This window comes from Argopecten irradians, chromosome 6, assembly GCF_041381155.1.
Source record: "Argopecten irradians isolate NY chromosome 6, Ai_NY, whole genome shotgun sequence".
Taxonomy (NCBI): domain Eukaryota; kingdom Metazoa; phylum Mollusca; class Bivalvia; order Pectinida; family Pectinidae; genus Argopecten; species Argopecten irradians.
Genome location: NC_091139.1, coordinates 6,690,226 through 6,702,564, shown reverse-complemented (window position 1 = coordinate 6,702,564; position 12,339 = coordinate 6,690,226). Strand labels below are relative to the sequence as shown.

General features: G+C 33.6%; 1 protein-coding gene across 1 annotated transcript in view; it reads right to left on the bottom strand.

The window, feature by feature from the left end:
* LOC138324824 (caspase-3-like) overlaps positions 1–12,339 on the bottom strand; it is a 34,028-nt gene that overhangs the window by 20,593 nt on the left and 1,096 nt on the right. The window contains exons 2-4 of the mRNA XM_069270003.1: positions 11,542–11,623; positions 9,326–9,594; positions 8,570–8,751 (exon numbers count right to left, since the gene is read on the bottom strand). Of these exons, the coding sequence (XP_069126104.1) occupies positions 8,570–8,751; positions 9,326–9,594; positions 11,542–11,623 (533 nt within the window). The remainder of the gene's footprint in view (positions 1–8,569; positions 8,752–9,325; positions 9,595–11,541; positions 11,624–12,339) is intronic.

Genomic DNA, 12,339 nt, shown 5'->3' with positions numbered 1-12,339 from the left:
AAAAAAGTATTACATACGTGTACGTATGGGTCAATGAAGTAATATCAACAGTTATTTTGCATATAACACTGGATTCTTATAGACATATGTCTAAAGTAGTAAATATAGGCCAAAGAAGTAATTCTAACAGTGTGGACAAAAGATTGTAGAATTTTCGAGGCGATCTGACCCTTTGTCAAGACAAAAGAACAAATAAAATTACATGTTAAGGACGGTCACGGACGTATGTATACATGTACATATGCTCATAAAAGGCCAACTTTTTTTTCTATAAAAAAATCTTTGATTGACAATAACTCGCAAGTTTTCTTTTATTTTACACTATTAGTATGGTGGTAATTGATGTAAAACACAAGTTGGGTTCTTTACTAACTTGAGTCTTCTTCCATGTACTCATCAGTTGGACAGAAATGCAAAAGATGCTCCACCGCTGACAAATGGTATTTTTTCACTATAAAAACGGGAGCAGACAATTTAGTCTATTTTTCTTCAGTTACAAGGGGCCGCGGTGGCCGAGTGGTTAAGATGTACCGACATATTACCACACCTAGGGGTCGCGAGTTCGAATCCCATGTGGGGCAGTTGCCAGGTACTGACCGCTGGTTTTTCTCCGGGTACTCCTGCTTTCCTCCACCAACAAACCCGGCACGTCCTTAAATGACCCTGGCTGTTAATAGGACGTTAAACTAATCAATCAAACTTCAGTTACAAAAGTTACTTCCTTACAACATTGAGCTACTAATTTTACTTCATGCTAAAAATATGAAAAATAATTAATTGCATCCCGAAAAAATTTCGTAGCACTATATCCTATATGGAATGAAGTAATGATTGCGCATGCACCAAAGGCAAAATAGATTGTTTCGTTTTATTTTTTGTGTTAATTAGGCATATATGTTCAAATGATGAATATCATTTATGCTCTGTCGGCGGTGGAGCATCTTTAACGTAATAAAATACTTTAATTATAAATTGAATGGTAAACGTTGAATAGTGTTCAGGTACATTATGTGACTTCCTCATACCAGAGATTTAAATCTCTGCTCATACCAAGGACGTACAATGTATATCTCATTTATAAATGCTTGCTCATTTTTAAAATCAGTATAAGTTTCGATGTTATTTCATTAAAGATTATTATTATTATCGAGTGATTTTAATAGAACACAGCAGAAACACATATATATACATAGTATGTTTCTGAGTACAGTAGGCCGATACAAAAAATATATTTTAACGAAATTCTCGAGTGTGTCAGTCTGGTGTCATATCAAGGGTAAAACTATGAAAATGACCAGAGACAATGCTGTGTAAATAATTTACAGATGGTGTTTTTTGTGACGTGAAATAATTCATCGGCGTCTTTAAGAATAAGATGACATTTAAACACTGTTATCACTAGATTCATCACTCATAGATTAGAAAATATTATATATTAATCTTGTACGCAAAGCTAACTATACTTGCTTTTAAGATAGTCGTCCCAGAAGTTTGAGGATGCGGATATTAAATAGATTGATTCGTGAATGGTTAAAGTTTCATTTGTTACACAAGGCCAACATAGATATTTAAAGAAAATACATATTTGTTTTATTGATGCTAAAATATGCATTTTGGTCGAATGCTTGTCGAATTTCTGGCTGCCTGACTGCAAGAAATCCCCTAAATTGTAATCACGTTTCTTGAACGTGATGTCGCGAGACTTGGAAACAGCTATGGCGGACCCACACAGGGAGGGCCTTGTGTCCGTCTCGCCAGTTGAAGATTACAACCCATTGCAGGATGATTTGTAAGTAAATCTTCGTCTACATATACATCAAACAATAGTCTTTACAATGTACTTGGAACGATTGTGCATTCGGCATGCATTTTTAAGTATGCATACGATTATCGTCGGTACCCGTCTGCAAAATTTGCTAGGCCTGTCCTTGGGCAGTTGCAGAGGAGTAGGCCTAGCTAGGCCCAGAGCGTATAGGCATTCGATCGTCTGCAGGAAGTGTGCACTGCTTCTTCGCTTCAGTTAGCGTGACTTGCTCATGTTTCTCATTTGTTATCTTGGAATGTATTGTGGGAAATGAACTTTGAAAGCGCTTTCTTTTATACGAGATTTTCTTTATCGCTTTTTATTGACAAAACTTCCACAGTGCGCTTTACATAGGCCTAACTCTATATGTTTCTATTGCTCCTTAGTTATTTATCTTAATTGTATTTGCTTCGTTGCTCAACTGCTTATATAGAATGATTAGAAATTTTTCTAGTCAAGTGGTGATTAGATTGCATAAATAAAAGTTTTGTGATTAGTAATTAGACGTAATAAAATACACCAAAACTACACTCTGCTAAACCATACAACGTGTACAGTCCAGCAAATACTTAGGCATAACTCTACAACACGGCCTTTGCTGGGACAAACACATAAATCACTAGGCTTCCTCAAATGCAATTTAAAAGTAAACTCACCACACATCAAAGAACAGTCGCATACATGTGTACAACTACAAGGCACTTACACAACCCAAACTGGAATACTGCTCTTCCGTATGGAACCCCTACCATGCCAACCAGATCACACAAATCGGGAAAAAGATACAGCGCAGAGCAGCATGATACATCCAAAATATTAAGATACCACAGCACAAGCTCAGTTACAGACATGATACACAAACTCAAACTACCATCACTATTCACTACAAACATGCAGACTACAGGCAAGACAAACACTTTTCTTGAAAATCATACACAAACAAGTCATAGTCAACACACCATTCCTTATAAAAACAGACTGTAGAATTAGTCATGTACACCCACACACATACCATTACATATCTGCTACCAATTCAATGACACATACAAATACTCCTTTTTTCCACATACAATCACACAACGGAACCTCTCACCGGTAGTAGTAGTACAAAGCACAACACTTGAAGACTTCAAGGCATACATTTCATACACAGTCCTTGAAGCCTTCTTCAGCTTTTGAACAAACATTTGTAGGTTCAGTAGAAAAGGGTTTGAAACAAGCGAAGAAATGAAAGCTATGCGGTGATATTTTTCAATACATACTTTTTTGTCACACTATTGGATTTCAAAGGCCGCATACCGTTAAAACCAATTTTTAAAATATTTGACGATTGTATACATTGTTTACATTCATAGCCTGATATTGTCCATTTGATTTAACATAAAAGTATAAGAATGGAAATATACATTATTGTATTGTATTGTATTCTGTTGAGTGCCACATCCAGGAATCGAACCCAGATCTGCCGGTGTGAAAAACTACGGCTCTACCGACTGAGCCAAAGAAGCATGCTTGGTCAGCTGAGTGACAGAGACCGTAATTCACACTATGTATAAATCACACCGTTCCCGGTCCTTTTACAATAAATTACCTGTATGTAGTGTACGATATGTTTATGATTGTATAAAACTTTATTTCCATCAAGAATTAAAGTTGTCAATATTCCAGTGAATCTCAATATCATTCGAATTCCGGAACTGTAAATACATGTAACAGTGATAATCACCTTTCTTTTCTTGCTTTGGGATTTTGATATTAAGATTTGACCCAATAATTACCCAGGGTGATTAAAACTAAAAAGTGAGAAAATTGAGATAATGATTTTGGATCTCTCCAAATTCATTGCTCAAAGTAAGCTGCTGATCAGCTGTAGCTATAGAATAGCAAAAGAAATAAGAAAAATAGACTATACAGTGATCAATCTTTATAAGTTTAGTCTGCATTTTGATTAGGGTTAATAAACTTAAAGTCTAAAAAAGATGGAGGGGGCACTTGAGGAATGAGTTCTTATTCAAAATATTGGATTGAAGACACTGTGTACATTTTATCAACCAATGCCAATGCAACTATTTCTTTATCTTATTTACAAGTCCTGTAATGTTTTGAAGGCATAAATGAATGTTCTACAAACTAAACATAATGTTTCCTTATGAATTTTTCTTACATATTTTTGATGAAATCTAAACAGTTTTGACAAAAATGCATATTTGAAATATATATATTTATAAGTTCCCTCAACGGAGTGGGGAACTTATTGTGTTTGCTTCATTTCTTCTTCTTTTGGTTCTTCTTTTTCCGCTGCGACTTTGTCCATCATTTTCTTGAAAACTATCAGTCGGATCACCATGAAATTTTGATATTATTTCTGGTGACCAGCAGATGTGTCGACTGGTTTCATTTTTTATGGAGGTGTGTATACACCTTCCATTATAAAATCACTCAGGTTTCTCAATATAACCGGAACACTATACCTTGGTAATCCTATCGGCAATCTCCGTAACTACGGGAGATAACTTTTACACTGTGTATTGTAACGTTGTGTATTGCACAGAGGTCAAGAACTGTCAGGGATTGCCTGTTCTCGCATGCTTCACATTTGCTACACATACTTTTTTGATTTGGTTTATCTAGTTTTATGTATCAACAGGATCATCAATTTATTTTCCCCCAATATTCATGTTACCCACGTTTGAGTACATACATTTGTATGATCGATCTCTGATGAAGTACGTATACGGTAATGATTATCGATTGATTAGACTAACTAAAACTGTCTGTAAATTTAATAGAAATAAATAACAAATAACACTCACAATGATGTGAATATCTTGAGTAAAAATGGATTTGATCATGTTGCTGTTTGTTGTTTACTCTGCCATTACGTAAGCCTACTTGTGTGTAAACAAACATGGCGGCCGTACGAATCCACGCTTACTCTCGTTCGTATGTCAGTAAGCCGGTTAAAATACAGTCTTCATTATGAATAGGATTGTATTGTATCACTATTTTGATATAGTTTGTGTATCAAACATATGGTTGTGTAATAGTTTAATGTATTATCAAGATTAGCATCGTAACCTAAATTTGACTTCGTTTAGAGTGAAGGCGTAGGCCTATCGCATTATGCATTACCGTAGCCTTATTTTTGCAAACTTCGGGATATGACCTCGTGGTGTTTGTCACTGCAGAGGTCGATTAAATGATTTTTATACGACTGTGTGATGTCTATATTGTCGATATTATATTTAATATTACACGTTATTTCCGTTTATAAAGTTGATTGGAGTATTTCATTAAAATCACGGGGACAGAATTCTGGGAAAGACACATGTGTCATACATTTGCAAGTTCGAATTCATGCTTACTCTCGCTAACATTTCAATACGCCGGTTTAAGATACTGTCTTCAGTTCGCATAGAAGTGTATTATATCTTTATTTTGATATATCATGTGTATAAAATATGTCTTTGTGTAAAGAGTTACTGTATTATCGACTTTGTTTAGAGTGTAAGCTGATCCATAATGCAATACCCAAGCTTTTATTTTTGTAAACTTCCGGATATGACCTCGTGGGGTTTGACTGCAGAGATCGATTAAAAGATGTTTTTTACGACAGTGGGATGCTTATAAAATTGATATTATGTTCTATATTACATGTTATTTACATGTATAACTTGATTGCTGATTATTTCATTGATATCACAACGACAGGATTCCGGGAAATACACCTGTTGACATATAACTGTGTAAGACGTGTGCAAGTTAGCAGTCATTCAGAAGACCATTTTCTTGGTTTCTGCGAACATTTCTTGTCCAAACATAATATTTAAATAATATATTAAACCTTTAATTTGATATTTGATCATTTTTGATGTTTAAATATTATTATCTCGATAACAAACCCACAGAAAATCGATAGTGAGTTCAGTCCGCCATTGTGTTGTGATAGTAAACAACCACGCTTCAGTTGGCCGATTTTCCGTGAATTAAACAATTGTACGATTGAACATGCATTTGGTACGTAATTATTGTCATCTTTATTATATTTTCATTACATATTATATCTTTTAAACAACTTTTACGGCGATTTTTTTATGATGTATAACTTTACTAAAGCGCCGAGTAAAACTTACGATTTTCACGTGTGGATCATCAGAAAATAATTCAAAAAACATCGTCAGATTTTGGTTTTCGTCACAGATAAGTCTCACTGGTGTATAGGTAGCGATCCCGAATTTAAGGGGGAAAGTCGCAACCCTTATTCAACGGGAAATACGGTATTATATAAATATTTGACTTCTGACTTATAACAGTGAACGGCCAGTGTAAGTACAAGCGTAGTGCTAGACTACAGTTATGTTTGTAACAGTTATAGTCAAAGTTTACATCACGTAGCTTAACATTACGGTAACTGTTATATCAGGTTGATTTTTATATTTCAGCTATCGATATGAAGTTGATTTTAATATAACTTATGATGCAGTAAATTGCGATTACAAAGTAAACATTTATATGATAGTAATGTGCACGTATAGTCATAGCTTATTGTTAATGTTCGATTTAGCTTCATAAAGAAGTACAATATGATTTTATTGAATGAGTAACTAATACATAACATGGGTTGATAGCTTAATCAGTAAATTTTTTTTTACATATGATGTTTTTGATTGTAAAGATGTTATAAAACTTTATTTGAGGGAGTGATCATTGCAGGCCTTTGTAAATTTTTGATTTGTAGATGTGACCTAGTCAAATGGCCAATGAAAAAATATTTTGAAATCTTCATCGGTTTGTTTGAAATAACAATTTATGGCCGTTTAACATGTGGTAAACGCAGTCAGTTGTGCCAATCAATTAAATGTTTTATGTACGCTGATTAAATGTTATTTTTAGGCTAAATGTTATAGATGATACGATCGAAATATGAATTGATATCAACCAATGCTTGGCTTCATGAAAGTTTGACTGTCAATATTTATCCCTCAATTCCACCATATGATTAATTATATTTGTACTTCACGTTAGTGAGTGACTAAACCTTCTAGATTCCACCAGCTTATCTGATTGCGTAAAATGAAACATAGTTTACATTTATTAGGCCATGTTTACATCAGATATTTAAGGGATGGGTTTAATGGACACGATTCTTTTACATGTGTCCCGAGGTCAAATTTCAATATATTACATCCCAAAAATACGTTTGTCAAGCAGAACATGACAATTGCAAATAAGCCATGAATTTAAATCACTGTTCAAATTATTCAATTACGCTTAGTATAAAAAATATTTCTTATCATGAAAAAGATGTTACGATCATATATTTGACTTTGTGTTGATTTTGATATTAAACATAATGATATCAACGTTACCAAAGCAATTTAGCCAATCATAATTGAAATTGACTGTCAAGTTGTATATGTATTTTATCTATGGGGACATAAAAACTTTTAAAATAAATTTTTAAACGCTTTAAAAAAATTTTAAAATGAAAATAAAATATTTTACGGGTTGAAAAATATTTTTTGTAATCAATTCTTCCATGTATGTCAATATTATAGCTTTGATGGGAATTAAAATTTGAAATGAACCTAAAATAAAGTTTAAAAAAGATAACATGGTTTTAGGATGTTTTTGAATATTTTTTGACGGAAAATGAACAGGAAAATCATGGGATACAATGGTAGTTAAAATGATAAAAATTAGAACAATTCTATTTTTGGACACAATAACGAAATTGGTCGCAGAAATTTTGAACAATATTAAACGATACGAATATTAAGATTGATATATTAAGTCATTGTTAATATTTTTCAAATATGATGGAGTAATTAATGCAATATTAGTATTTAACTAACATTTGTATTTAGCGTAAATCTTGATTTATTTGATATTTAACAATAATTAATTGAATAAACTTTACTAAATAACAAGTTGTTCTGTCATGAATCAACATAATAAACCAAATACTTTTCAACTGACGACTCTTGTCATTAGTGCAGATTGATCTTATACATTAATAGAACTGGCAAAATTTAATACAAATAATGGGGGCTTTAAAGTATGTCCGTCCGAAATTGAAATCAATTGCAATTTGACCTTATTTCAAAGTCACGGGGTTCCAAATAAGCTATTTGTAACAACTTCCTGTCAATATTTATAGCTAAGAGGACTGATATTAAAACCTGTTTATGTGTGTATTTCAAAGTGAATCCAAATTTGTCCTTATATGTGACCTTGTATGAATTTTAGAAGAAAAAAAAAACTAGTACATGTATTTTTTTTATATTTATGACCTTTTATACAGTATATTGACATTGTCCTTTGGATATTATACTTAGATGATAGCATTAATAGATCGAAAATACCAGGTAGCAAGTGACCAATGCGTTCTATTGAACCATTGTATTTTCTTTCAATCACAATGAATCTTTGTAATGTATATATAAAAATAACAAAGGTATAGAAACATCCAAGGAGTTTAACGAAAGACTTAAAGGGCATGGTTATAAGGACAGATGGCAGAAAAGGTCAGTCTATATGTCTGGTGAAGTATTTCAAGTATAAAACAAACCGACGGGAAAGCATTTAGTGCAGTATTATAAATTAAAAAGGCAACTGTTTGCTGATGGTTATTATTTTGTTAATGAAATTTATTTCACAATTCACATTATTTTTTTTAATATGAAAATGATCTCATTTATATAAATTCACATGAATTTTTTAATACGACTTAAATTTTTTTTGTATGAGCCATATATATATTACCTGAATTATAAAGATTTTTGGTTTTCCAATAAGACTTTTACAATTCCTTGAGTTCATCGTAGCCATTAGATCTTCTGTTTTCAGAACTGGTGACTCGTCTGTGGCCCATATCCCATCTTGATCTCCATGTGATAAAATGACACATGCAAAACAGCTGAACAAGCTGTGGTCTTCACATGCCGCTGAAAACAAGAAAGCTGCGACCTGTAGTATTCCGTCTTTGCATATTACTGAGTTATCTCCCTTGTGGGTAGGTATTGATTGTTTATGAAGCTTTCTCTTAAAAAAAAAATTGCATAAAAATGACTGCCTTACATCAAGGGTAGATAACTCTGTGATATGCAAATAAAGAATAACAATTCAAATTCAGGAAAAACTACTGGTATACAACATACAGAGCACTTTATATCGAAAATTATGTCTTGCATATATAGACCTGATGTTTCAGATGAATTCATGAAAATTACTCTTAACCAATTTTCCTCTGTAGATTTTATTATCCAAATAAATTTACAAAAGTTTAAATATCCTACAAATTAATATTTAGTACATTAGTTATGTTTGAATCTAAATAGCATTTTCCATTCAGTTTCTAAATACAAGAATATTAATCGTCGTGAACTTGTTTTCATATTGAACTTTAATAGCTGCGAAAGGAAGTTGGACCACAGTATACATAAACAATATGTCAAACAAGGGCAGACAAGTCTATGACATCATATTTCTGGTAATTATGAAAGGATTACTATACTGTACCATTCTTCAGCTTTTCCATCATGTCATCATGTGTACAGTCGTTAAACAATTGAGGTTCAAATCCCAAATCTGAGAATCTCTGGTACATTGTTGAAGCATCCTGATCACTTCCGATGCGATCAGACATTCCATTTTTGAAGTTGATATTGTTGAAGATGAGAACTTTGCCCTTCTGTGGAAATCGTGGTGAGTCTATTTCATATGCATCCCGCGTCATATCAGATAATGGCATCCGTACACTGTCTCCTTCAACAGGCCCAGACTGATCACTGTGGTAAGTGTAGAGGGGATATATTTTAAAATAGAACATACAATTCAGTAGATACAGTTCTTAGTGTATTTCTATATATACCCATCTACATATATTTCACATTATATGTAGACATCTACAAATAATTCACATTTATGATTATGCTATATTTTAAACATGTACAATTTAAAGGACTTGAGTAGTTATTTATAAACCTATTTTGATATGTACAGTGCCATATTTGAAAGTTTTATCTGTAAAGTAATGTGTACATCATTTCATAAAAATGATGATATTGAGTTTAAAGGCACACTTCCTTTCTGTAACGGCTTTTAATTTTTAAAAAGGGAATGTAAAAAAAAAGATCGATAATTTTGTAGTCGCAAAAATTGTTAACTTACTGTTAATACTTGATTAAAATAAATAAAATGTTTATTTTCATAACGCAGGTCGTATTATGTTTCCCGTCATCGTCCTAAATACCACGCGGTAGTTGACTATCACTGCGCCAGACGGCAAAACAGCGAATTGACTCTCCACTGTTTTCATATATTACGCAGGAAATCTTGCGTATGTTTGGTGTTTTTACCTTATTTTAGGTCATCCGTATGCATTTTCTGATGTTATTAATGTTTTTTAAGAAACCTTTATATTTTGCTCCGGAAAGGTAATGGGCCTTTAAATTTGGTTTCATTTGATTAGCTCTTAACAGCCAGAGTCACTAAAGGACATATATCAAGTTTAAACAGTGGAGTACCAGAACAAGAGGCCCATGGACCTTAACGGTCATCTGACTATTTTCACAAAACAACACTGTCATAGTATGTTATACAATAGTGACTAACAATTCAGGTAATACAAGGAACTCTTTAGTGGAAGCTGTAAAATTCCAAAATATTTGATAAATTTGACCTTAAAAGATTTGGACAATTTGACTCCTGTGACCTTGAATATCGATTAAGGTCATTCATTAGAACAAACTTGGTAACCCTTCATTCAAGTATGCTACAGGCTACAGTTATTGAGATGAAGTCGTTTGAATGAAACGTTTAGGCACCGAGTGAAATTTTATGACATCGATAGATTGACCTGAAAGGCAACTAAATTTGGGATCTCATCTTATTCTTTTCTATTTTTCCTAACTGACTTTCTTTTTCCTAACGTTTCCCTTGACATTGCCTAACTGTTTACCATCTGTTGCACTGCTGTCCCTGTGAGGTAGGTTTGGGCTCTGTCCCCTGGCTGGGACATACCACAGTCTATAACAATGGCAGTTTCTGATCCTGCATATAACGATCAGCACAAAGGAAGTGGACTAACTGGTTAGATGGTGGGCTATTCAAATTGCATTTTGTCCGTTCGGACAACAAGATGGCCGACAGGCCGCCATCTTGGATTTTGATAGATGAGGTTTGTTACCGCTATTTATCAGAACATACTGGAGGGATCTGTCTGAAATTTCATATGGAGGTTTCCCCTAGGGCTCTAGTGGTGCATATTATACTTTGGGAAAGATAGTTTCAACAAAATAGCCATTCGGCCGCCATCTTTGACTTTAGTAATAGTTAAAGAATGTTCCCGCTCTTTCTTTAATGTATTTCATTTGTAGGTTCCCCTAGGGCCCGAGTTGTGGATATTGCATTTTGGGACCGATTGTGTCAACAAGATAGCCAACAGGCCACCATCTTGGATTTTAAAAGCAGAGAAAAGATCTCTTTCATTTGTCAGACATGGATCATTCTTTGGTGGGTGTCAAGATCCCTCTAGGATCTCTTGTTAATATCCTCGAATGCCTGAACTGGAAAAGGACAAATTCAACATTAAGCGCTAGCATGCTTCATATTGAATTTGCAATTGTTCAATTGACATTCATCTTCACCTAATTTGCCAACTGAAAACACTTCAATGCTTAAATAAGCCATGTAAATCTATATAAAAATACCCATAGAAGCAGTGCTTTATTTACCCTTGACCAATCCCTGATGAGGCAGGCTGGTTTGGCATCGTCCCTCGGGCATCAGTCTGGTTTGAACAAGTCGTTTTTTGTTCTGTGATAAAAATAGAATATGTCAATATATCATTCACTCCGAGGCAAAAATAATGGTGATCAATATATATGTTATTGACGAAGATGCATTGTACATGTAATAAATTGCACAATAAATGCTGGGAATTTATTTGTTTAATCAATGCAACACTGTGAATCCTACTTAAACTACTGCGCAGGCTGGAATCTTGATTTGTACAAACCAACTCTTGTTAAAATTAAGTTAGAGACTTGCATATATGTAACATTCTGCTCCAATACAAGTATTGGAGCACAGGGCCATGTATAGTCTATATATGAAAAAATAGCCAGAAAAACATATAAATATTTATATGTATTTCTGGCTATTTTTTCATATAGAGACTATATCTACATGGCCCTGTGATTGGAGCCTATATTGGAGCATATCGGAGTGCATTATAGTGGAGCGAAGATACAAGTCTAAATATAGTTGAGTCTACTAGGTTCTCTTGAAAAGCCTCTGTAGATTCAGGAGTCCCTCAGCGAACAGTACTCGGACCGCTATTGTTTCTCTGTCAGTGTCATATCAATGATCTACCTGATTGTGTTAGTTCAAAAGTACAACTCTTTGCAGATGACTGTCTCCTATACTGAGAAATCAACAAATACCAAGACCATCAATTATTACAGGATGATCTACAAAATTTGGAACAATGGGCAAACAATTGGGGAATGAAATTTAATGCAAAAAAGTGC